Source organism: Bombus flavifrons, chromosome 16, assembly GCF_040668555.2.
Source record: "Bombus flavifrons isolate JBK064 chromosome 16, iyBomFlav1_principal, whole genome shotgun sequence".
Taxonomy (NCBI): Eukaryota; Metazoa; Arthropoda; class Insecta; order Hymenoptera; family Apidae; genus Bombus; species Bombus flavifrons.
Genome location: NC_138457.1, coordinates 3,589,390 through 3,617,128, shown reverse-complemented (window position 1 = coordinate 3,617,128; position 27,739 = coordinate 3,589,390). Strand labels below are relative to the sequence as shown.

The 27,739-nt window shown below is 37.3% G+C and overlaps 2 protein-coding genes and 1 long non-coding RNA gene across 10 annotated transcripts in view; 1 reads left to right on the top strand and 2 right to left on the bottom strand.

Moving 5' to 3' along the window:
• The window catches only part of LOC138187960 (midasin), a 133,727-nt gene that overhangs the window by 8,670 nt on the left and 97,318 nt on the right, over positions 1 to 27,739 (top strand). The window contains exons 14-15 of the mRNA XM_069129266.1: positions 9 to 233; positions 404 to 532. Coding sequence (XP_068985367.1) covers positions 9 to 233; positions 404 to 532 — 354 coding nt within the window. The remainder of the gene's footprint in view (positions 1 to 8; positions 234 to 403; positions 533 to 27,739) is intronic.
• LOC138187972 (uncharacterized) lies at positions 159 to 1,941 on the bottom strand. The gene is made up of 3 exons (XR_011175305.1): positions 1,041 to 1,941; positions 366 to 469; positions 159 to 272 (listed from the first exon to the last, which is right to left on the bottom strand). It is a non-coding gene; the product is annotated as an uncharacterized LOC138187972 (long non-coding RNA).
• Positions 7,480 to 27,739, bottom strand: part of LOC138187964 (histamine H2 receptor) — a 74,150-nt gene continuing 53,890 nt past the window's right edge. For 3 of the 8 annotated variants that reach the window (XM_069129273.1, XM_069129274.1, XM_069129272.1), the window contains exons 3-8: positions 27,048 to 27,300; positions 21,038 to 21,292; positions 15,912 to 16,016; positions 13,430 to 13,612; positions 10,402 to 10,701; positions 7,480 to 7,993 (exon numbers count right to left, since the gene is read on the bottom strand). In XM_069129273.1, the coding sequence (XP_068985374.1) occupies positions 7,814 to 7,993; positions 10,402 to 10,701; positions 13,430 to 13,612; positions 15,912 to 16,016; positions 21,038 to 21,292; positions 27,048 to 27,300 (1,276 nt within the window). In that variant the 3' untranslated portion in view covers positions 7,480 to 7,813. Of the gene's footprint in view, positions 8,034 to 10,401; positions 10,702 to 13,429; positions 13,613 to 15,911; positions 16,017 to 21,037; positions 21,293 to 27,047; positions 27,301 to 27,357; positions 27,528 to 27,739 lie in introns of those variants that run through there. The other 5 variants (XM_069129277.1, XM_069129279.1, XM_069129276.1 and 2 more) reach the window with 5 other exon arrangements.

Below are 27,739 nucleotides of genomic sequence, written 5' to 3'. Positions count from 1 at the left end.
AATTACAGGTGATCGAGATATACAATAAGATTTTCTTACAAAATGATTGGCCTTTACCAGATCCAGAGTACTTAGTTCACTTGACGAGAGAGAAGGTCTTTTTGGGAGACGAAATATTAGATCGCAGTGATTCTGCAGTGTACGAGAATGATGATTTATTACTCCTGAGGGAGCAGAAAACCGTCCTCAAAGGACTTGCGCAGTGTGTTAACATGAATTGGATGGCCATTCTCGTAAGTAGTTTGCAAACTGGTTTAACTTCCTCGAACAAACTATCGAGTAATTATTTGCGTCTTATCCGCTCTTTTAAATAATTCTTATACAATTTATATAATTACGTAATGCTACAAATATTAATTATATACCATTTTGTTAACTAATATGTGTATCAATTCTGTAACAGATCGGTGGATCTGGAACCGGAAAGACCAGTCTCGTACATCTTCTTGCAAACCTGGCCGGGCGGAAGCTGAAATCGATCGTCGTCAATTCTGCGATGGATACTACGGAAATTTTAGGCGGCTTCGAACAGGTAAGTTATTTTATAAAAGTAATATGTTTTTGATTGCACGTTTAATGTATCTCTCGTAAGACAGAATATTCTGTCCATCAATCGCAACTATGCGAATACGGTATGAAAAAATATTTTGAAATTTAATTAGTAATGTTAGGAAGAGAAGCAACATTGCTTCCAGCATAGATGTTAAATAGCAATACCGTATAACTAATAAACTAACATTCAGTAAATTCAGCTCTGGTAGACAAGATAATTAAAAAAAATGGGCTCTCGGCATTTACATTACTTCATGCGCGATCATGAAGTAGATTTATGACATAAAATGTAATTGGTAATATATCAAATTCAGGTTTCATTGCTTTTTATTGCCTAATAATTCTACAATCAATGTGACATAAACTTTATTCAAACTATATCATTTTTAAAAAAGATAAAACTATACATTTACTACGTACAAGGAGGGGAAATGTATCAAGCGATAACATTGAAATTTTTAATTAAATCAAGTAAGCTTCTTCCTTACAAATTTGTTGCAGCAATCTTGCTTAAGTAGAAGTAGTAGCGATCTGGCCGAAATTTTCTAAACTCGTTTATGCACAGAGCGATCTCAGCAACCGGACCAACTCCGTTTCGGATAAAAATAAGGAAAAAATAAAAGAGGAAAAATTTGCATGGTTTAATGAGTTCCGTTCTCCGCTGACTGAATTTTTTTATGGGTGCATCGATTCGTCCGCAGTAGTGTAATGGAACTTTTCCCTTTGAGTCGGAACTGAAATTGCGACTTTTTCGTACAAATCGATTTTTCAACACGATTTTACGAATGACGGAGCATAATATAGTCGTGGAAGAATTTAATTTAATTTACAATCCATTTCACGTTACATCCTCTAATAAATATTCAAACGGCGTATTTGAATTTTTTGAATTAATTTGCTTGCGCGTTCAAATTTATTACAATCGCATTGAGAAAATTTGTTTACTCTGTTTCTTTATTTTCTTTATCATTTACCTTCTTATCATCGCGTCGTTAACGTTCTACTCGATTTGCTTGTACCGTTTGGTTAGTCGTTTCATCTCAGTTCTTCCATTCTTTCATTGGCTCTGTATCTGGCGTACTATTTTCTTTCTATTCGTCGCATAACCAATGTTATTCTTGAAGAACTGAAATTAAACGCCTCAAGGGGAGTCTTTACTGTTATAAGTTGATGGACGAGCACCATTGTCAGACTCGAGAGGCCAGATAATCGCACGCCTCCAAAGGATCAATGAGATTTCTTTCGCAGAAGCTGGAATATAACGTCTGTACCCGACGACTTGAAGTGCTTCTAGCTTTTAGTCTCGCTTCGGGCGACTTTTCCTGTTGCTCATTGCCACTCGGGCCTCTTCTATTTAAATCCAACGAAATATCAAAATGGCGTGTGCAGCTAGCGCTAAGCAGTATGACGTATCAATGAAATAATTATTTTTAAACAATTATTTTGTTCCACCAATACCATCATAGCCTTTGTGAAGTTTCTAAAGCGGAGGAAGATTAAAAAATATTACCATTGTCAAAGATAATCTATCTTTATTTACACGCTTAGTAACATCGATGTCGTAATATTATAATATTATAAACGCAAATAATTGTTGTATAATCAACGATACAAATATCGCAATCAATGTTTCGCGCGATCTTCGCGTAATATCTATCGATCTACCAGGCACCGTTTATCCATCAACTTAAATTAATTATCCTTAACGCTATCGTCGTTCTGGCTAACACTCACGTTCTAATAATTTTTAAAAGACATATTTTACGAGTAATGTTCGTAAGTTTACTCCGCCTTCTCCTACGAAAGTCTTTCCAGAGAAATTGACATTGTTTCAGGGATTTTCCGGACTTTATTTCTTTCATCTTTCGAATGTTGCTGGATTACGGATCAGCTCGCGTAGTTCCAGCGTTTCTCGCTTTTAAATTTCCTTCCACGCGTATCGATCGACAGCATCGACGAAAAAAAAAAAAAAAGGAAAAGGAAAATTTCTTTCTAAAGCAAGAACTACGTGACGAATTATGGAGACAAAGAAATAGAGCGGATAATAAAGAAATTTTCATCCTACAAACTTTCCCAACAAATACTACGGTTTTCAATTTCGCTTTTATTTCTTTTCTTCTTTTTCTACCACAAACGAAAGATCGGCAGAAGATTTCGATCGAAATTGCAAACTGTTCTCACCGGAACCAGTTCGTTTCTGTAACTGTTCTACCCGCAATATAATCTGCGTGATATAATCTGCAAGCCACAATTTCTCAATTTATTGCTATAGTTAGGTGAGAAATTATCCCACCAGAGGTCTATAACTGTCACGAGTTGTGCGACTCTCTTCTCTCTTTCTCTTGTTAGCATCGACACTGTTGTGTATAGGAAGCTGGAAATGTGAAGACGCTATCGCAAGGTAGATGGAGTTTATATTCGAGGATTTCGACCGATAAACGTTCTAGTTATCGCAGTTTGCATTCGTAGATCGAATGCACGGATTCTCAGCGTTGCGTGGTAATTATATTATGAATTCTGTATTACGTTCGATCCATTATCGAAATATTCAATGCGATGACGCGCAATTGCTAGAATTGCGTTCCGAATGATACCGATTTTTCGCAGTTTACATTGTAGGAAGCAGCAGTTGGCCATGTAAATATTGCTAAATTATAAATAATTTATTATATATAATATATAAAATTTATAAAATAATAATTATAATATTAATAATATTGTTACGAAATATTCGATGTCCTGTTCTACTGTTCTTTCATTATCTCAATTCTTAGATATTTGAGATACAATTTATGCAAATTCTTAAAATCATCTACGGAAATTATTTGTGCAGAATGAGAAGCTTTCGTGAGATTTGTATCGTAGAAATTGATCGTTGATTTTTCTAATTTCTTCGAACGATCGTCGAGGATTAACCGACGTTGCTGATTTTCGTATGCTTTTGAAGTTCTGTATATTTTAACCGTTTGAGTGGCTGTTTAGATTTTGTGTCGAAAAGTCCCAGTACATTTGAACATTACTTCCCAATAGTTTTCATTGAACAAAACTTGGAATATTTATAAACTAATAGTATGCGTATGTAATAATATTTTATAATAATAATAATAATTTTCGACCTTGTTTTTTCAACGATCCCCAGGACTCAAATGTTTAAAATCATTTACGGAAATTATTCGTGCAGGATGAGAAGCTTTCGTGATTTTTGTATCGTAGAAATTGATCGTTGATTTTTCTAATTTTTTGAAGATGAATCGATGTTGTTGATTTTCGTATGCCTTTAAAGTTTTCTATATTTTGAGCTTATCAACTGTTAATTCTGTTCCAAGATTCATTCTTTTTTTTCAAATTAGAATTTGCAGCGATTGGGTGAAGATTTGTTTAAATTTTCGTCGATCGGTCGTCATTAACAATTTCGATCAGCGTCAGTTACCAAAGATTTAGTTGCTCCTGGTATGAATAATATGCAAATGAGAGAAAATACAGTTGGTCTTGTCTCAACTGTTTATTAGAAGTAGGAAATATACGTTTGGCAACGTTAAAAAATGGAAAAAACGTCGGCCATAATATTTCTATAAAATTCAATTACAGTACAATTGATATAAAATTAAATATAATACAAATTTACAAAATTCTCGGACACGTTACGCGAGGTCGTAAACCAAATATTAGGTTGGCAACTAAGTGATTGCGGATGTTGTCATTAGGTGGTATTGACAAAATTGTTCTCATTTTTGATGGAAATTGTTTAGAACTCGCGTACAAACATCTGGCAAATTTTCCATTAAATTAAAACCACCGCTGTTTTTCTATTTCCTTCCCAGCAAACTTCAATCATTTTTATTTAATGGAGAAAAGTGAAAAAAGATATCTTTAAGCACAAATGAGAAACTCGTGCATTAAAACGTGTATTCTTCTTTTTTTTTTTTTTTTTCTTTTTTTTTGTTACAAGAAAAAGTAGCTCAGAGAACGCACGTCCGGAAATCCCTAAATGTTGGCATAGAAAATATATAATATATACATACATATACACATATATATATATATATATATATATATATATGTATAGGTATATATTTATCTGCATATACACATATACAGAGTGACTAGTTTATTCTCATTACGTTTTCACTTTGACAACACGTTTCGTTACGTTCGCTTTGACAACATTTCTCGAAACCTGTCGTTTCTTCCACATATTTGACAAATCTGAAATTTGACTAATTTTCATAAATTTCATTTGATAAATAGATTTTTCGATATACCGTGAACTGAAATTCTTATATCGAATTTCTGTCGTCATTATATTCTTGACAGTCACGTTAATGTGTTAATTTCTTACCATCGAAAGAAGTAAATGAGAAGCTGTCAATACAGAATTGTACAGTCTTTTATTCGAATACATAATTCCATTATTCACGAATTAAACATTTATTCATGGCTGAAGAATATTTCAAACGAAAACAGACAGTACAGTATATATATATATATATATTGTAGTATCGTGGACAAGAGGCCTAAGAGATATCGGACGTATTATAAACAATGTCGCGAAAAAGTCGAAGTATATCGTCGGTCCTTCGATTGAATAGTTTCGTGGAAAAGGCCTACGTGATCCTGGCCACGAACGGTTGCGAAACACGTGCATGGTGGGGCTAAGACAAAAGACAAAGGGACGCTGAGGCAAAAAGACGAATTAACAGTTAGTGTTAGTTGAGAAGTCAGTGAGTGCGAACTGTGTTGTTGAGAGAGTGTGGTCCGCGTGAGAGAGGGCGTTGGATCCGTGGTGACGAGTGTTGCAAATTAACTATCTAGTTGTCTTAATTGTAATACGTTATTGTGATTAATTCACGTTAAACAACCATCGTTTCCTGTTTAATCAACATCCGTTTAGTCCATTTATTATAAATAAACTAATTGTAGTATAAGATCTTACAATATATATATATATATATCAAATATCCGTTAAACGAAGAGTCTAATTACAACGAAAATCGTGTTACAGTTTCGCCATTATACATCGTATATCGAACAATTTCACGCTCGACACCGCTACGAACAGCGTTTAATTATCGGACACCCTGTATATGCGCACATGCGACTCCGCTTCTGTATATAATTATCTGTATAATACGTGTATAATAAGGATAATCGTAATAGCAAATAATATATATATATATAATAATAGTAATAATCGAGGCAAAATCTCGATCACTTTGAGTCCCCAGTTTAATGGAAAGCTCATTCGAAGGTGCAGACTATCTAACGTATCCCTAATTAATCGCTTAATTGATCGCTAATTGGTGCAGCTAATGCTCTGTTCGATTCACAATTTAAGGAACTATTTATGTTTTGTCGGTGACATTCTGCGCTTTTCTACTTTTCTTAAATAATCTCTAGCTTGTTTCTTCGCGCCGCTTTCGCTTCTGCTTCGTTTCATTTTACTTTACTTTACTTCGTTTTATTTTATTTTCATTGATTTTGTAGTTTCATTGAATATAGCGTTATCTAAACAGAGTCGTCTAGAAAGCGAAGTTTTACATGGAAACGTGCTTAACGTTGGCGAAACGATCATTCTCCTATCTCTTCGTCGCGAGTTTTGGCAATCTTCGAAGATTATTGTTTGAACGGTTCTTTACAGAATCTCTTTGGCAACGATTTTCCTTTGTCTTTCCATCTCTCCGCTTGTTTCTTCGCGCCTGTATCTCGTTACGAGATCCACGTTGCTTGTTACGACCGGAAAGTGAACGTCCCGCGGATTTGTCTTCTTTTTCTTCTTTTCATTTTCGCGCGAGTCTTGGAAAGTTTGCGTGTTTCGAAGAGGATTCCTAGTCTACGAAGAGGAATTTGCAAGTGGACAACTCAGTTTCTCGGTTGTTGTCCATTTGCAATCTTCTGTCAGTCGATCGACATCATCGAGTTCTACTCTTCAGCGCTGCGAAGATATCGCGCGTGCGTGCATATCTGTTTAGTAAATTGGACAAATCTCGTTTTGGAAATATCTTTGGTCGTTTTTGGAACGGCTTCGGAGAATTCATAGGAATTTATAGAAATTCTAAGTATCTTTTTTAATATTAAACGTATACTATTCAGCATTTTTTCGATATTTCTTTCGAAGGACGAATTGAACGTTTATTGCAGCTTTTCGTACATTACAAACATTAAATTGCTCTTTCATCAAATTCATCATCGCTGACGAATATGATCATTTTACAAAATTATCTCGCAATACCGTCGATTAAAAACGAATGACAAGTATCTTCTGAAAATTGGTAAAAATTTCTTGCATCGTCTTCTTATACACCAAGTATTTATTTTTCATCTAACTGACATTTAATATCTACTGTATATTTTTTCTTGATTTTTTAATGATTATATTACTCGTACGACTAAAGATACGCCAAGTATAGTCACGACAATAAGAATTGAATAATTCGATCGAAGAGATTTTACGACAATGCAACTAGCGACATACAAATTTTTCTTTTCTTCCGTTTAATTATCGATTTTTCATCGATACTTGTGGTATTAATAATTTTGTAACGCGAGGAATTTATAAATTAGAGATTTGTTTAAATGTAAATTATAGATTAGTTTCGCTAATTTCGTGACAATCGATCGCGCAATTGTGCGTGCGTAGTGTAGCATGCGACGGATCAACTTCAACCAAAGATTTTTTTACACAAATTTACAGAGCTTTTTCCAAACATTTTAACTTTAAAAAATTAATTATTAATTAATTTTTAATATAATATTAACATCACGCACAATCTATCCTCGATTAGGTTCAAGAATAATAGAAACAAGAATTTACATAAAGTTCTTAAAACATTCTTCTTCTTGTCCTTCTAAAATCTTCAAATTGTTAACGTGTTACGCTTTATTCTCTCTTGGAAGAAGCATTTGTTAAACAATTTTTAACGTATCTTCTCTCAAGCCTCAAAAATATTCGTATTCCTATTTCCAATATAATTTGATCGAATTTTCCACGGAGATTGTTGAAAAACTCGTTAGTATAGTTTGAAACAACTACAAGGAAAATTTGTCTTTTTCCATCTAACGGGAATTTTCTGCTTTATAAAATAAAACAACGTACAAGCTATGGACGAAGGTTTACGTAATTCGTAATGAAATTGTTTCGAAATTTTCTCGTTGAAACTTTCCAAATGATATGCATAATAAGCGAAGCAATGAACCAAGTTCGCGAAAGAAAGGGAATTCTGTAATTGAATCTTGCTGGTTTAAGGAAACATGTTAAGAAAGTTTATTCACTAGGTAGATCGCTGCTAGTTGGGCTGACGTTCACTTCCGAGTCGCTTATTTTCGGGGCCGGCGGTAACAAAATGCTCGATCTTCTACTAACGTCTTCCTCGTAAACGCTTGACGTGCTTTTCGACCTTGAAACCAGAGTCCACGGATCCGGCGGTACGATCATAACGTCGTCCTGTACGGTTTAATTCCGCGATTAATTACGATTAGTTAATCTTAAACAGAAAGTGTAGAGAAGGACACCTTTATTAATGACGAACATCATAGAGTCACCGGTTTGCTTTGCATGCTATTCTCGTGCTTGCAATTGTGCTTGAAATTGTGCATACAGGAGATACACTGCTCGCCAAAAACATAGCCCAGGTGTGCTATCTTTAATTTCTCAATGACGCGTGTCAAGTTTTTCGTCCGTAACGTATAATAGGAAAACATTATGAGCTCAGGTCAGGTAATCGGGTCCAGAAATGCGTTTTGCATGATTATTTATTTGTCCTTTGATTAAATTTATGTATCGGACGCTATTCACTCTACCATTGATGAACTTGATACTTGTCTTGGCGAAATAACCGATGCCCGCCCAAACCATCACGCTGCCTCCTCCCATTTGTCGTCGAATCGCTGACATTGTCTCTTTTCTTATGTCATGAAAATAATATTGCAACCCATCAGGACCATCCAAGTTGAATCTTTTTTCGTCTGAAAATAGTACTCTTCTCCGTTTTTCTTTCCAATGCACCGTTTCTTTTGCAAAGCGTAAACGTTCTATTTTGTGTTTCGTTGTTAACGAAGGTTCCTGCTTCAATTTTAGTCACTTAATATCTTTGCAGGATAGTGGAACTCGACGAACACTTGAAACACTGGCACTAACACTAGATTTTTCCATTATTTGCTTCGTCGTTAACTGCCAGTTGGAAGCTACACTCAAAATTGCTCGCTTATCACGATCGGATAACGATGACGGCCGACCAGTATTTTCTTTTTCCCATAATCTTCAACATTTTTTAAGAAATTCCGTATTACTTTACGACTTTTTCTTATTACTTTCGATATTTCTGCTACTGATAACTGTTGCTGTTTTAATCCAAGAATTTGCTTTTTTTCAGACTCGTTTAATTTTTTTTCTGCCTCCCATACTTACAAATTTGTATAATATTGTACTATAATCTCTACTCGTTGATAGATCATGAACTACTGAGCAATTTCTGAACGTATTAACAGAGTGTGCTGTCATTTCGTTCTTAAAATAAAACAATTTTTTTGTTACACACTAAACCTCGTAATATTTTCAATTATTTTCAACGAACCGCATATTCTCAGCTCATAATGTTTTCATATTATACGTTACAGACGAAAAACTTGACACGCGTCATTGAGAAATTAAAGATAGCACACCTGGGTTATCTTTCTCGCGAGGAGTGTACGTATCTTGCTACTATCGCTACTTTTTTCTAATATTTTTTCTTCTCAAACGATTGCTGTACTACGAAATTAGAACGAAATTATTTTTGAAAAATCATTTATTAGCTATACGAATGAACAATCCAAGTATTTTCAGTGAAACTAAAAGTTTATTAAAAAAAAGATACCGCAAATCGTTCGATCAAAGTATTTGTTTGTCATTTTCTATAACTTTAAACCGTCTGTTATTTTATTGGCAACTAAGTGATTGCGGATTTTGTCATTAGGTGGTATTGACAAAATCCGCAATCACTTAGTTGCCAACTCAATAAACCACGTTGGATCGCACGCTGCTTCTGCGATGAAAAATCGTAATGAATGTTGTTTGGGACGCGTTGCAGCAGCTACTTTAGTCGCCACACATTACTCTCCTTATCAAATACCCATTTCCAATTAATGGATCAGATACTAAAGTAATTCGACGATTGGATCTCAGCCGGAAGACGCAGCATTTCTCCGATATGAAATCCATCACTTGGCTGATGGATGGTTCGAAGTTAGGGAAGAAACCAATGGCGAATACTTTGATCGAGAAGAACTTGCTGTATTTTCTTTTAAATAAACTTCCAGTTTCGCTGGAAGCTTGCAATCGTCCGTTTGTGTACCTAATACTCGACAAACTTTTAATCATTTGACACAAAGATAAAAAATAAAAGAGAGTTGAATTCTCCTTTGCGCAAACTCATATTTATTAGGTTGGCAACTAAGTGATTGCGGAATTTGTCAATACCACCTAATGAGAAAATCCGCAGTCACTTAGTTGCCAACCCAATAGATCAACAGAAACGAAACGTCGTGCAAGCCGGACCGAATTATGCGAATATTACAACGAGTAGCGTATTTTCGACATTTTACGCGTACTTTTGCATCAACAAATTTCCCACGAACAGATGAAAATCTACGATGGTCTACGCAAATAAGCAGAGGAAATGAGCGCGAAGCTTCTCTAACAAACGAAAAGCTACAAGCCATTTTTCCGTAGCAGCCAGCCCTTTGATCGTTTCGTAAGCAACGAAGTTGTATCAACAGCTCGTAAAGCAACGTGACCTTCTTTCTGCGATGCTATTCTACGATGACTGTCATAGAAAACGTAAAAAGTGGCGAGAAAGCGTTTCTTTGAAATACCAGTAAATGTTTGCCAGTGGGTGGCAAAGGTGGTTTGAGCAGTGCCACGTCGGTTAGATCCGGACACGCATCGGGTTGCACCAGCGGTGGTTCCGGAGGCGATGGCACCGCCTCCATGGGTTCGTGGTATCGTGGTGGCTGCACGCTTTCCACGGGGATGCTTGGACCCAGAATCCAGCTGGCGATCACCTCGCAGCAGCCACAGAAGAACTCCGACAGGCCTTGACGTAGGCCGCGGTGCAGGCTGAGGAAGAGCACCGGGTTCACGAATGCGTGGATGTACGCGATATGTAGAGTCACCTGGAATTTTCGTTGGTCCACGTTTGTAAAAACGATCGATTTCTATCAACTCGTATGATCTTAGAACGCAGCTGCTCTAACTTGCGCGTTTACAAATATCTTTAAGCTAATTAACGCGTCGAGGATTCGTTCGAGGTGGATCAGCAAACAAATTGAAACTTTTTCTAAAACTTTTGCTGAATTTATATTCCCGGAAAGCTTCGTGAAACTGTCTCCAAACTTAAGCTCGTATGAGAAGATCACTCGAATATTCTAATTACGTAGACGTTAGACTAATGTCAGAGAATGTGAGGTGCCATTCATCGAGTAATGGGAACGGGAGAAGCTAAATGTTTTTGTGGTGTGAGAAAGTCGAAGGAGAAGTGCTATTTATCAGAAGACTAGAGAAATTTGTATTTTTGTCTGTTTGAGACAATTTGGACGGATCAATTTGGACTGTTTGAGACAATTTCATCGACCATATTCATCTGTCGCTTGATGCATTCAGTTCATCGTTCACCGGTAAATTGTCTCACGAATAAAAGAAACATCCAGCACTGTCTTGCTCGTAAACTGCTTTCGTCTTTGCTCGAGTGTCTCGTATTAGGAATATCTTGGATTCGAGGAAAGAACTGAGATTAGTCTGAGGGCAGCGTTTTGTACAAACGACGATAATAAGACTGGAAACTGATAGAGGAACTGATCAAACGACTTGCTTTTGAATAAAAATACACGGAAGAGGAAAGAAGACACTTAACGGGGTATCACTGAAACGATCGTATTCGCGTAAATGAGGCAGACGACGTTGTCCTGACTTATGGCAGTTTTGAACTCTTGCGGATTGTTACTTCTGTGTTCTTAGAAATTTTTGTACCATGCGTATGAAACAACGTGTTTCATATTTTTATCGTAGATCTACTTCACCTTGAATATACTCGATTTACAGTAAATTTCCTCTTTTTCGATACAGTTGACGATCAACGAATAATCTCCCACTTTGAGTGCATTCGCGTTTGCTATTAATCAATGCCTCTGGCCTGGCCAACTTATTCTCGCATTTCGTTGTGGAAAGACGAGAAACGCGCGAGAAAAAAGAGGAAGAAGAAGAAGAAGAAGAAGAAGATGGAGGTCTTTGTGACTGGAACAGAAGAGCGAGAAGGTGGAACTTGAATTCGTATTGTTCATCCAGGAAGCGAAATGACGGCGTGTATCCGTTGCTAGTGAATGGTTGTCACGTTAGAAAAGCTTGTGCGCCGATGTTTGAAAGAAACTGACGCTTGCTCGCGTGAAACACAGGAAAAGTGCAGTAGAACAGTGTCGTGGCATTGTTCGAGTCTGAGGATTTTTCAGTAATTTTTCTTCTAATTCTGAAATCAAATTTCGCCTGCTCTTGGCTACCTAAACGTGAACTGATCAACCAGAAACCAGATTCTCCGGTGAAATTCTACGTAGCTTTGTGAAATGATCTCTTGTCCAATTCTTTGAAAAATCTGCTTTTCCAATGTACGCGTTTCTATACGTTCGGTTAGTCTGCGTGTGGAAATTGAAATTAGAGTGGAAGGTGTTAATTGTTAGCGAGAAGAACCGTTAAGAAAAATTCGATATTTCGTATCGAAGGCAAAGAATCATCGGCAATTAAAGATGTTGAATCTTGGCGATTCGATATAACGTCAGGTGGCCTTAATTGCAGCTGTGTTGAATTAACGAGGCCCTTGTTCCTGCAGAAATTCGTCCAACTTGAATCCATTTAATTATGAAAACACGACTTCGACGTTAAATCAGAATCCATAAATGACGAAATTGTCTTACTCTTTGCTTTCTCGCGAAGTTCCATTTAAGCAAACAGCTACAACGTGTACAGTAGTGTTGTATCGAATTATTGGTTTGGCAATTAAGTGACTGCGGATTTTATCATTAGCTGGTATTTACAAAGCCGCAGTCACTTAGTTGCCAACCCAATACGTACGACTATTTGTCTACTGTGAACGACGCTTAAAAAGAATCGTAGAAAATTTGAATTTCGTCTGGATATAAGAAAAAAGGACGCTGTAGATTGCAAGTAATGTCTTTGACTGTAATAAGTTGTTTGGACGTTTATTCGTTGTTTAAAATGTTACGCCACTTCTGCCAGGCAATTCAATGAGCCCTCGTAACCTCGATATCTCCAGTTTTAGAACAGTGAAGAAGAGGGAGTCGCATAGTACTCGAGCGTCCTCGAAGCTAACATAAAACTAAAAGCAAAACTAAAATCTTAAGTAAACCACCTACACGGTGTCATAAATCCCCGACATAACACACCTGGATATAAGTAGACGACCCTAATACTAAAACCAACATAATGTTTCTTTAATCTCGGTGACTTTGAGTGATAAGAGAAACCAGTAAAAAGATAGGAATCTCGAAAAAAAAAAGGCGAAAAAGAGCGCGTTACATGGGAAGAATTAACGTTCTGATCGTTCGACCAGAGATAGAAGAATCGACTATTTCTGGTTCAACGTGTAAAAGTCGTTTCAAATTGTCAAAAATTTACACGGCTGGATTCGATCAATTGGATCGTTTCATCGGTTCAACTAGAAGTAGTAGCGCAATGTAAACGAGGTTTAACTGACTGAATGGAGAGAGCGTGAAGAGTCACGCAACAACACCAATAGAATCAGTTTTACCTGTTTTCGTGCCGCCTTTTTGTCCTTTGAACTTGTTGGCGTGAATTTTCATAAAACTGTCATTTAGCTGGCGATTTCGCAATTACCTCGTAACCAGTTGGATTCCCGATGATAGGATGATTCACCAGAGTGACGAAGAACAGTGGTCCCCAAAAGATACAGTACGCGGCGGTGACCACCAGAAACATCTTCACCCTCTGCACGCCCTCCCTCTCCATCCTCTTTAAGTAATTCCTCATTTTCCGGTGCTCCTCCGCCGCTCCGCTCCTCTGAAGCAATACTTCCCTTTTAGCAGATCGACGAAACCAGATGCGCTGACGTTAGAAGAGCGTTTTGTGCTGGTCGACGCTGTTCCTCTTCTAGGGCGGCCGCAGAGGGGTCGACTCAGGCGTTAGACCGGCGAGAAATTTTAGCGAGTCGTCTCGTGTCAATGGAAATGTGACGTTGAGTAGCTCGGTCATCAACATATCAACACGCACACACACATATATGTATATATATACATGTAAATTCTTACATTTAACACGTTGACTGGCACGCGTGTTTTTAATGAAATTTCCTTGAGGACACGCGTGCCGCAGTACCAAGCGTTCTCTGCTAGGTACTCCCATCGATATTTTAGATAACTTAAAATCTCTGCCCTAATTCGTTAGAATGTCGAAAAGAAAAATGGAAAACTTATTTCTTAGTGAGTCAAATAGCAGTGAAGAAGAAAGCTTTTACGAGGCTTACAGAAATTCGGATAGCAGCGATGAGGAAGAAATCAGATTTCCTAGAAATAGAAATATAAATAGAATTACATCGTCTGATTCTGATTCGAATATTGATAAGTGCAATCGTAGTGATACTGAATGTAACGAAAACACTGTTGACGAGATTTTACAAGAATTGGTCATTGAGGAAGAAAGAAGAACTGATGATACCGAGGAAAGTACATTTCAATTTGGCGAATGGAATGAATTTAGTGGTCGGCAGAAATCATTTCCTTTTCCCGAGACAGACGGCCTCATTAGGCAATTACCTGGCGATGTTAATCCATATGATGTGTTCGAGCTGTTCGTTGATGACGAAATAATAAACTTACTTGTATCGGAAAATTGCAACAAAGAAGTATGTAAATATTAGAAGATATAGAGAATTATTAGCTGGAAAATTATTAGGGTTGTCTGAAAATACAAAAAATCCTTGTCTTCGACGGAGTCAGCATAATATCGCCGTTCGCAAAAATGATTCCGGAAGAAGCATTAGACGCGCGTGCAAACTATGTTAAGCAGGTAAAAGACGTCGAACGGACCGATCAAAGACACGGGAGAATTTAAAGAAAACAACTTATTGTCGAAATCGTCCCGACCAAACTCAGCTTTCTTATAGAATGCTTCAAAGTTTTACATTTTAAATAATTTTCTTAATAAATCATTTTCGTATTACTTTTATAACAATTCAATAGTTTTATTATTTCCTGTGGAATATCTTTTCAAGTACCTACGACGATCCTTCGCAAGTAATCAAATAATCGTCGCCCGAATACGGGTGACGCGGCAGTCAACATGTTAAGTAAAATTGAGAAATTGATATAATATAAAATTAGACGAGCGAAAAAAATGACAGTGAACGTACAACTTCGAATTAGATTTTGAAAGCGGTCGTTTGACCGGACCTGGTGGTTCAGTGGCAGGTTCGACCAGCGAACTCAACTTTTTCGATTTTCCGCTCCTTTCGGATTCTTCGCCTGGCGCTGCTTGCCGAACGACCGCTTACAATTAGTCGATTAAGCTAGTCGACTGTCAATTTGTATGTACACGAAGCGTTTTGGTAATATTTCTTGTCGGTCGACCCGTCTGTAGCCATCCTCAGGTTAGCTGCCTTTCGAGCGTATCTCGCGATTGTCAGACGGTATTGCAGAGGCTGTCTGTGATAATGAGGTGGCGCGGTTGAACAATGTAAATGAGGTTACCAGGAGAAATGAACCGGCCGTGCGTACAGCACTGGGTGTCAGGGTTTTAATCTAAGCAAAAATAATATTCTGCATGGTGTTGCTTTTATTTCTTTTTTTTTTTTTTCTTTTTGCTTTTTTCTTTGTCACTTTGATTTGTAGAGAATACGATCGTAAGATCCTCTCTTTTCTTAAATGTTGTGCTACATGTCGGAGATGCCGGATCTATCGAAATGTGGCGAGTTGTTTGGAATTTTTAATCTGCGGCAGAATAAAATTGTTGATCGTTTCTCTGTCTGTTCTTTATTTCCAGAATATGTGAGGTTATGTGTTGTTTCTTTCAAACGATCATATAGCATTTTGAGTAACGAATAGCGTATGAATTTTTTGGTTTTTTCCTAGAGTTTTCAATGCGGCAAGCTTTCTACAAGAGAGAAAATCGTACGCTAGATAATTCGCAAAGAAACATTCTGAACAGAAATTTCTTCGAAGTAATTGAATCCTCAACGAATGGTAACTTGAATACGCAAGTCCATATTTTTAAGGAACTGTTTTACGAAGAGACACGTAATAACAGCGTTTTTTTTTTTTAAGAGAAGCAGATTCATAGCGAGTGATTTATTGTTCGTTATTACCTTGGGCGTGCCACCGTTCGTAGATGCGGCAGTATTTTCAGGAACCGCGTTCGTTTGTTGGTTACCCGTTGTATTCACGAGAATCGTTAGTAGTGCTACCTTTACCTGATACAAAAATCGATTATTTTCAGTAGAAAGTGAAGGAAAATTACGTTGGTGCGATTGATAGCAAAAATCCTTGTGTTTTCTATCTCAAATCCCTGAAATATATTTGTACACAGTGCGAAACAAACTTTGAATAATTTATGAAAATTGTTAATAATAAACGAGGATTAATCGTATTGATTATGAGAAAAAAGTTAAGAACTTCGAGAGATATGTTCATTCGTAAAAGGACGAAGAAAAAATTCTACTACGACTGTTAGTTACATAAAAAGAAGATTGTAAATTAATCGTTCGAATTGTATAAACAAATTATACTTAAACACTTTAATATACTATATACGCTATGTCATGCTATATAAAAGAATTTAATAACTACGAAAAAAATTCTAATTTACACGCTAAAACGACTTTCATATTTAATACTAAGAGGATGAAAAATGAAATTCCATGGTTAAAAAAAAAAATGACGACTCTTTCCTCGTCGCAAAATTAAAAAAATGCAAATTATGAAAATCGCAAGAGAAAAGGAAAATTATGCTTTGAATTGCTGGTTCCACTAAAACGATTCTACTTCGACAGCAAGTTAAAGCCAAAGATTTCAAATTATAGAAAATCTAATTACTTCACTAACTTAATTACTCCCTCTTTACCTACTTTGCTAATTACGAGGAAAATGCTAAATTAATCATTACCATTCAAATAATCGTTCTCTAAATTTAGCAGTAAATCTAATCGAATTTAAAAATTACGCTTAAAAACTACTACACTAAAGTAAAATGAAAAGAAAAAAAAATAATGATAATAATAAGAAAAAAATTCCGTTGACACTGCACCGAAGAGAATAAAAATTCTAGCTTTTCAAGCCACTGTCAGCTTCAAGTCATCGCTGTTCATAGTTGCATTAAATTCTCATTGTTTTAACGAACGCTCATTTCTATTAATATTGACTTACAGCTTCCTCAACTGATAAGCGGATTGGCAAATTTGCTGAACAAAATGAAATCGGTGGCTACTAATTACAGCCTAATCAGTCGCCACCGTGTCTGACGTTCGCGTTAATAAAGCAAACTACCTGTTAAATCGCCAGAAAACCGTGTTTCAGTTATAGAGGGCGTAGTATTCTTTGTGTTTGCTCTGAGTCAACGTTTCGTAGAACTTAGTATGTACACTGTCTCGCGAAAGTATTTTATGTGTTATACAAAACGTTTTGAAGTTTTATCAGTATTGTACAGCGCCTAATAGATTCCTATCGATGAAATTTATTAGACTTTGGTCGGCTTTTTTCTGCACGTTTATGAACCAGTGTAAAAATATTTCTTCCGGGCCATGATGAATGCAGCGAAAGATGAAAAGAAAGTGCGCGAGTCAGAAATAAATGCAGAGAATTCTCGTCGTTCTGGAAGAATTGTCTGGTAACGCTGTATATCTGCGATTGTTCTCAAACTCCAACATATCGATAAGGGCTATTTAACACTTTACCGACCGCTAGCGGTTCAACAGCATACGCACGTCCGACCGGCAGCTCAGACGCATATTCTCCCTGGCGCCGGCTCTGTTTTGGTTTAAACTCTCCAATATAATTCTTTTTATTCATCGCGAACGGTACATTTTTCAAATTGGTATAAAACTGTGGGAGCTTACAAACCAACGCAACTGACGCAATTGAGCAAGGTATGTAAATAACAAATTACTGCTCAAATAATAAGAAAGATGTCGGCGATCAGAAACCGATTATTAGACTATCGGTCGATAAGCGTCGGCGACGAAAAACCGATTAATCGGCTGTCGGTCGATAAAGTGTTAAGAAGGTAAAATGCCATCAAACAGAGTGTCGCTTCTGTACTTTTAATTTTATATTATAACTAAACTTTGGTTTAAGCGTGAAAGCACTTGCTCGCATCGTAAACGAGTTTCCACGTAAAGTGAGAAAATCCAATACGAGTTTTAGGTTTAATTTTAATATGAGATTAAGATATTATACTTTTAAGATATACTTTTTTTTTATAGCGTTTTACCTTTTTTTAAATGGTCCTCTCCAGTATATCGAAGTTGGAAAAGATCGCAGGTAAATCCGACTAAATTGTAAAATATTGCAATTTTTATATAATACATAGTTTATGGTTTTATTCTGCCCTGTACGACTTTATACGGGCTTTCCACGTTATGGGAATTTATAGACGTAAATCGTGCGGAATCGAGCAACTTCGAAATTTTTATATTTGAGGATTACGAAGCTTGGGAATGAACGAATTTAGAAACTCATGAAAATTGAATGAAATACACTGCTCTGGGCTATTATCAAACATTTTCATCCGCAGTATCGTTTTTAGCCACGTATTCACCTACGATAAAGGATCGTTCGAATATTTTTCGCTTTGCGATCGGTGCACCAAAGCTGCGCCGAAATCAACGCGTACGTAACGCTTCGTATCGTTCCTTTACGAGGCAGATACGCGAAATTAACGACGGGAAGTGAAAGAGAAGGAGAGAGAGAGAGAGAGGAACTGACGAACGGCGCTAGCTTGGTTTCTCTGTAGTCAGACATAGATTGCGCTCAATACGTCAAATTCTCTACTTGTGTTATCGTAATACTTCTGTAACACACATGTTATATCGATGGATTATTTTCCAAGCAACAAAAGCGTACGCTATTCTTTTAAATCTTTCGCTTAAAGCGGCTACGAAAAAAAGGTATTTGTGCAAGCTCTTCTCTCTCGATGAAGCGTTTACTTGTCAGATTTGTTCTAGTCGTTTACCAAAAACAATGCAAAAGTGGTAAGTATTAACACTTAGCCAATCGCGTGCGCCACAGCGAGCTATACATTCGCACCGCGTTCGAACAGCCAACTTATACGACGCTATCCATCGCGCATTTTTCCAAGCATCGTGGACTAATATTAGGACTTTACCCATAATTAATATTAATCTAGAACTACCAAAAAAACAAAGAAGTTCACATATTGTTTATACAAAACATCAAACTAAAAGTATAAAAAGATATAGGTAAAATTAAAAAATATTTAAGATGGCTAAAGATAAATAATAGGATTTGAAACGAAAATAAAATTTCATAATGCATTTTAATATTTTTTTACAGTGTGGTATCGTTCGATTATAACTTTACTTAGTCATAACTTGTTGCGTAACTTTTTAATTAATTTTAACACCACTAAAGTGGTGTATTTTACTATATACTGTACTTTATAAAAGAAGAAAAAGTGGTGCAATTAATTGGCAACAATTCCAGGTAAACAATAACTGATAATAACAACAAAAAAAAGGAAAACGTGTTGTTAAAGTCAAAAAAGGGAGATCTCCCCTTTCGGTCACACAGCGATGTTCTTCACAGAGGGGAACTCTGTGTATTCTGTGTATTTCTGTCTATTCGATTGGCTAAGTGTTAACACAAATAGCCAAAATGAAGAAGAGACGTTGATGTTACGAAAAAATCGGAATTCCATTTATCCTTCGTAGTAAAGTGCTGTGGAGAAGATTGTGCCGTTTGGATTTCTCTCTTGTATTCGAAAAATGATATTCACTATGCATCACCTAGACATCATGCGGTAATTGTTCGCATCGTCAGCAAGTTATCGATGTATCGCCGATTCGTTTACTGATTCCTACATTTAACACTTTGACTGCCACATGGGTCATATATGACTCATCACGATTTCTCCTGTGACGCCATGGTGGTCATCGGTGACCGCAGCGCTTCGACTTCTTACAATGGTAAAAATTGACTGAAAATTGACAGTTAGGGCATTTTGAATGTAACCGATAAATAGAAGATACTTTGAAATAAAAAGTGCCCCACTGAACAATTAAACATTTTTATTAGAACATCAATAAAAAAAATGAGAAGAAATCTTGCATCTAACTGTGCACTGTGTTAAAACACTTTAAACATAAATGTGGCTCATCAATACAGTCTGGACGATAGGTGGTCACCTTTTTCCTCCGATTCTTAGCAATTTTACATCCTAATTGTTTAACATTTTTTTTATACCACTCTCTGCAAAATTTTCGTGCCAGGTACGCTTGCCCTTCTTTCTTCTGCATTTCGTGTCGCAATCTTTGTCGAATAAGTATATTTGACGGTTCTGGTGAATGGTACTGTGTAAGGTGCATTGCGAGTGCCATTCTAAAATCTGATATCTTGACTTTTGTTTTTGTTGCTTGTTTAGAGAGTATCATCGCGTTTGAAATTGATGTATTTAACAATAACTCTAAAGCTAATTTTATATACCACTTGAGGGTTCTTCTACGTGGTGTAGAATATGTTATCATTTGATCTGTTAAATCTACAGCACATTTTCCTCTCTTGTAATCTACCACTACCATTGGTTTATCGCAAACATAATTTTCTTTGCGGACCTCTACCATTTCAGTCGAATGTTTTGCTGAAATCATAAAAATAATCATAATACTATTATACTAATATCTTCTACACGTTTCAACAATATATTCTGTACGTTTTGCTTACGACGAAATAACGAATGCGAATGGTTTGTTAAAATAAACGAAGCCTTGTTATAATATGTGGCTATTAACTGTTACCAATAAGATAAACGGTGGGGAAGAATGTTGTCTTACATCATCAATTTATTATTATTTTGCCATTATATGCTTTGAATAACAAAAATACTCCCGTGGCGCCCTCAGCGAAACATGTGATTTCGGCGTGGCAGTCAAAATGTTTTAATAACCTTCACGCACCATCCTGCAGAGTATGAACATGTACTTCCGAGTCACCCTGTATAACCATAATCAAAACCCATAAAGCAAAACTTCGATATAAAGATGTAAAGCAGCGTAATCTCTCTCTTTATACTTGAAACGAATCTACGAAACACCATAATTCCTCGGAGAACACTTTGACCCGATTCTCCGGTGTAATCGCAATAATTCGCGAAAATGGCGAACTCGTGATCTCGTGCAGCGATTTAGCGAGCAAAAGGGATGAAGCATGCGTGGAAGTAGCTCATTTATTTGGAAGAATAAACGCGAAAAGTGATACGTACCGCTTCAACGTTCGCCTTGGTCAGGTCTTTGTGCAGTTTTCGAAGATGGATGAGGGTGAGAGCGACGCAAATCAAATTGATGGCGATCCAGAGGACGTTTAGGATGTAATGGCGGAATGGACCATGTACCAGAGGGCAGCTCGGTGCATTGTGGCCCGATTCCGTGTTCGCGGCTAGCGCACCGCTTAAAAATGTCGGGCCCAGGTTGATGGTGATGCTCGCGAACCATATCATGAACGTGCCGAATAACACGCACTGAAACAGAGCGCGTCTTTACGAGGCTTTATGCTACTCGATACGTCTATTAGAAGCTGTGAATAGTGGCGTGTGATTTTTCACACGCTTCTACTTGTCGCCGGTTTTCTTCGAACTTTGTAGCTACATTCGTGTTGGATGACAAAGAAAGAAATCAATGGGAAGAGAATTGTTAGGATATGAAAGGAAAATGAACGTAAAATCGACTTGGTTTATTTCAAATTTTCCTCTCTGTATGCATAGGTTTCGAGTGGAATTCCAGAACAATTCTGCGCGCAGAACAATCTAACACACTTTGTCTTATTAAATTTCACGTTTTATGTTAGAAGCTAATATTGCTATATTAAAAACGCGTTATTAAATTCTGTAGCACGTTCCAGATAGTTCATTAAAGTAGCCAAGAGACGTTCAAGAGCGTTGCGTAACGACAATAATTATGAGTTAAATGAATTTGATTGAAAAGTTATTTTATTTGAAAATTAGCTGAAAATTAGAGAATAGAAATATAAATTCAAATGGTTTAGAGACTAGATTTTATTCATAAACGCGACTAGAAAGTTGAAAATAATCTGCGTTCGTCGTATGTGACTTCTACGAGGCGTGGTTCGATTAAATAAAACCGTGCTCGCTGCATCTATTGTTAAAATGACACGCAGCGCTTCTTTCATGACATTTTTTGTTTCCATGAATGATGGGTCAACTAAAATAGCATCTATTGGGTCGCTCGGAAAATTCGTTTCGATTTTTGAAGAATTTAATAAAACAACAGATTTTGCTTTGTACCTCTCTATTAGGACAGTTGTTTTCAAACGTATGGCACTAAAAAAACATTACTAAAAGCATCTTGAAATATTCTTGTCGATTTTTAATAAAATATTATTCTTGTCAAACGCTGCTCTGAAAGTTCATTCCGATTTTTGAGGAATTTAATAAAATAATAAATTTTGCTTGGTACCTCTCCATCGGGGAAGTTGTTTTCAAGTGTAGCGCACTAAAAAACGTTACTAAAAGCATCTTGAAATATTCTTGTCGATTTTTAATAACATATTATTCTTGTCAAACGTTGCTCGGAAAGTTCATTCCGATTTTTAACACTTTAGCCGACATAAAAAATCATATTGAAAAGTTCTTGGCCGAAGAAGCTGAGAGATTACGGAAGGATGGAATATTCAAGTTTCGTGAAAAATGGAGCAAAAATGGCACCTATATAATTCGGTAAATGTATATCGAATGGAAATGCAGATCGGAACGAACTTTCCGGGCGACCCAATATATTGTAAAGCGATGATATCCCGAGGCTATCGAACGAGATTGTGCATGATCGAACGATTCTTATTTAACGAATGGAAGCGCAAATAGGAAGAGGCTCGTACAGACAGAAAGACGAAGGTTCCCGAGAATATAATAGAACCGTGACACGTATTGTTAGAACGAATTAACTAGCGGACAAGTGTGGTGTAAACTGTCCGCAACGGAATGCTGCCGTGTCGGGATTAATCGCCACGTGTCTCGTTTATTCGAGGCGACCTTTTGCCGACGTGCGACGCCTCGATTAACCCGATTCGACCCGACGATCCCTCCTATTAATCAAACTTTTAATTATTCCAATATCCCGTAGCCATTGATTCCGATCGCTCGTTATCGTTATCGTTTCGACCTCGTTTCTTAATTACGAACTTTGCATAATCGACTTTAATGCCAAGAGCAGGTCCTATGTATATAGAAAAAGTGTTAAGCTTATTCTAAATTGTTAATTTTTTAATTTCTGCCGACGCTTCAGGTGCGATCGTCGTTGTTCTTTGCAAAGTATACAGGGTGACTCGATCAAGTGGGACCACCTAAGTATTTGCCTTGTCGACGATTGTACGGAAAAGCTTCTCGGGACGACTACTTCGAAGGGCACGTGTCACGATGGAAAGAATTTTTTATACAAAAGTATCAAAATGTTTAGTTTCTAAGATGTTTTGATCTTCATTTTGCAAAACTTGGCATATGAAAGACAAGAAATGGACGGCATAAATACCTTTGTACAGAGGATAAAAAATCACATCGATTGGTATAAAAAATATATAAAGTTGTATTTAAGAAAAATACCGAGATACTTGTAGAGAACACGAAATGGAGAAAAGATTCTTTCCACTGCTAGACACACACGTGTCGTTTGAAACGACGTAACTTTGTCTTGAGAAACTTTTTCATGCGACGATACGTAAGCCAGATATTCAGTTGAGACACCCTGTATATTTTTGTAATACATATCCTGCTCTCTTATAGCATGAAATTAAATTAATTATTTTATAGGAAGAACACTTCTATTTTTTTTCGTCTTGGAGCTAAGCTTGCCCCCATTACGTGAGACACCCTGTATAAAAGCTAGAAAAAGCAAGCGTGAAAGTGTGAAAATCGTCTGTATATCTGCGACTAACGCTGTACACAAGTGCGGTAGCGATAAAACAAAACGCAACTAAAAGAGCAATATTTTTCGATATGCACAATCAAATTGGCAATTGTTTCCGAGAGAAGAAATACAGCGACCGAGATTGACTGGATTTTTTCATTTCACGCTCTAGCAAATAAATTCGCAGGGTTTTTAATCGTTAAACGCGACAGAATCCACTCAGAAATCTATAAATAATTTTTCCAGTGCCACTTTGTCACAGTGCTTTCAAGTTCGATGGTGAAAACCCCGTTCTACACTCTTCCCTACTTGCTATATGTGCTCGTTAAAATCGATCAGAAACTTGAAGCCGCCTCAAAGGCAGCCGGTCGTCACTTAAGGCTGTGATCGAGTTAAACCAGACACGACTGTGAAAATGCACATGGGAAAACGCGTAATTCTTCCAAAGATCCGCGGAATTCGATTTTGTGGGCCGTAGGAAAAAAAGCTCTTTGAACCTCGTGCTTCGCTTTATCGAATGGTTTCAGGTGAAAACGCGTCGAGACACGTGTAAGGATTCTGTTGTATCTCAAGGGTATTCCGCAACTTGTTCAAGTGTTTACGAATCCAGGAGTTTCGCAATCTGGAGATTCGCCAACTTCACTATATTTGATCGTTTAGATGTTTGGAATTTTTATTTATTCTATTGGAATAATCCTAGTTAGACGTTGTTCGGCAGTTTAGGTGCGCATTTAGGAATTTAACGACTCGACAATTTGGATATTGAGAGATCTGCGAATGTTACGATCGTTCGCGAGGAAACGCGTCAGCGAGAGGCGTAAATTCTCGCTACGATTCTGATAGCCCACGCCGCGAACCAGTCGGTCCCCTATTTTTACTAGGATAACAGAGGTAGTTCAAATGATTAATTAACAGGGTTAATACAAGCTACTATTTTTAACAATATTTAAAATTATAGTTAACACGTTACAAATGATTTAACGATGATATAACTAATTTATTATTATAATTCCACTCGACTTTATGACATTTCTCGACGTATTCGTTTGACTAAGCGATCTTAATTTTATTTCTCTGAACCTCTCGGTGCATTCTGTTTGAATCCTCGTATGATACTGACTGCCCTTCGACTTTTTCCTTTGCCTTCTCTCGAAGACGACCCCCACCACGCTCGGGTCTCGCAACCGTTCGAGCCTATGATCACGTACGCCACATTTTTTGCGTAGATAAAATAACGGACCGAAGGCGAATCGATGTTTTTTAGAACTCGCTGCTTGACGACAACTATGCACTTATCGCTACATTGTGTATATCTCGCCGGCCATGTAAGACGATCTGTCTGCGACACTGTAGTACCAAGGGAGACGGTTAGAAGCACGGCCTATAGTAAGCCTCGGGGCGTAACAGCGACTTTGGAAACTTGAAATTTGGAAATTTCAAGCCTTTTGTACTTTTTTTTATTTATTCTTTAGTAATAATTTGTATTCTTAATTTCTAATCTTTAGAAATTTTTAGTATTCTTAGTCTTTTGTAACGTTTCTAGTGATGCACGAAATATTATCCATCGAATGAAATCAGCAATTTATGCGAATTTGTGCAAATACAAAGGATGGGAGAGGTTGTAAGTTTCGTTCAACTACCCAGATATTAATCTAAATTTCATGCTTCGTTCCAATTATTGGTGGAGATTTGTAAACTCGTTTAAATACTCGTATTAGTAGCGTCTCCTGTGAAGATAACGTAGAACAGAGATTACACGGTTTCCAAGTTTGCACAACTCCTAAACTAGTTTAAAGGATGATGACTCAACGTATGTCGCGTTGCGCTTCGGTCATTAGGAAATCAGCCACGTTGTCAGCGATATTATTAACATATTTTATCAATATCAATTTACCTTCTTTTATTAAATATACATTTTCAAGGAAAGATGGCCAAATTTCAAAAATTATACAACTTTGAGAATGATAGAACTATAGAAATTGTAGACGATATACAGGCATTGATCTCTGAAAATCCAGCTATTTTCCGATTTTCCGTTAAAATTCCTCGACTCTAAGAGACAGAAAAAAGGTTTTCAAGCAAAAGCTACTTTTGATGAAAAAATTTATCGACGCTATAGCGAGTTGTCCACCCAAGTGTTCACCCTTGGGGTGAATTTGAACAACCCCAAAAGATATCGCGTAATAAGACTTGTAATTCTTGGAATTTCCGAGTTGGAGATGTTCCCTTGTTCGTTTGCAATCGATTGTTTTATCGTTAAATGATAATTTCTTTTTCGTAGTAGTTTACTTTTTTTTTGGAATTAATTTTTTAATTTTTAATAACGAACATATGTATTTCTTATATCTAAGTAATTCGACTGCTTCGTAATGAAACGTTGAATTCACAAATAACCGATACGTACGTTCAAGTAGAATAATTCACAGATTCGGCTACGCTACGATTGTTTGAATGATACGATCGATGGAGCGTGGGTGCGCGGCGCGTCATCCGATTACCACGGATGATCGTTCTATTGTAAATCTTCCCTCGCTAGAATATACTTGTCCAGCAGAAGTTTCTTCATTACGAGAGCGCGTGCCTTTGCATCGGAATTTCCGCTGGCAATTTCCTACCATCGAACCTCTTTTATCGTTCAACAAATTGCTTCGTAATTACAAGACACCTGTTCCCCTTGCTGTCGTTTTCCCCGATTTTTCTGTATCATCCTCTGTTACTGTACGCTCTTTCCCTAACACTTTACCGACCGCTAGCGTTTCAACAGCATACGCACGTAAGTTTTTCAAATTGGTATAAAACTGTGGGAGCTTGCAAAGCAACGCAACTGACGCAACTGAGCAAGGTAGCTTAGTACAAAATAACGAATTACTGCTCGAATAATGAGAAAGATTGTCGGCGACAAAAAGCCGATTAATAGGCTATCGGTCGGTAAGCGTCGGCGACAGAAAGCCGATTAATAAGCTATCCGTCGGTAAGCATCGGAGACAAAAAACCGATTAATCGGCTATCGGTCGGTAAAGTGTTAAGCAACTAATGAGGGGAAAGTTTGAAAGTGAAATTAACGTTTTCCAGAATTTCGTTACGTCCTTAGCGCTAAAGTGCTAATTATGATTCAGCAGGATTTAGGAGCTTCGAATTCTTCGAATCTTCCGCAACTGGCAATTTGTATCGTCCAAATTGTACAACTTTACGTACGATTACGTTCGAATGTAGATTTGTGAATGCAGAGTGTGGAAGATGGAAGATGGCAGACGAGTAAACTGTGACGTTATTATTCAAAGCAAACACTATCCTATGCATAATAATTTAGACGATGTATAGTTAAACGTGTGGGTAAAAGGGTCGAAGAACACTTGCCTGAGGCGAATCCATGAGCAAAGGAGCCGCTAGGTCTGCCTCCTCGTCGGTTTCCGGGAAAATCGGACTGTCGTTCAGCACTGTCGTCAACATGTTCACCGTCGAGACTGTCACCAGCAGCAGAAACGCTGTCTCCACCAGGGAACACTTGGTCATCGGCTGACAGTTGAGTATGCTCGATCCGAGGGGCAATAAAATCGCAGCTCGAGCGCAATCCACCATCGCTTGGTGGAACAGCAACCCCTGTGACCATCTGAAACGCATGAAACATTTTCGTCTCCTCTGTTTTTCCCACATCGACTAGACGTACGTTTATTAACATCGATATTCAGCCTGTCGCTGTCCCTACATTTGCACAAGTGGCAGCGAATATCAGCGTCGAAATATTAATTTGTCGAGATGATAAACTCTCGCAGGAAGCAATTGCTGGTGTATTTTCAAGCTACGACGAATGCTGCACATTCTCGTAGAATAAACAGCACAAATCATCTTCTCTTACGCGAAGCAACAAATTACACAGATAACGTCATCCAAATATTAATGTTAGCAACCACGGTATATCAGGCGCGCTTTTTTTCTTCTTTGAAAACATTGTTTAATTACAAAAGAGAGGAGGTTTTTCTCCACTCAACATGTGGCAATTTCATGTCGGAGCTGAACCTCGCACGTTGCTCGACCGCGCGTTTTTTCCT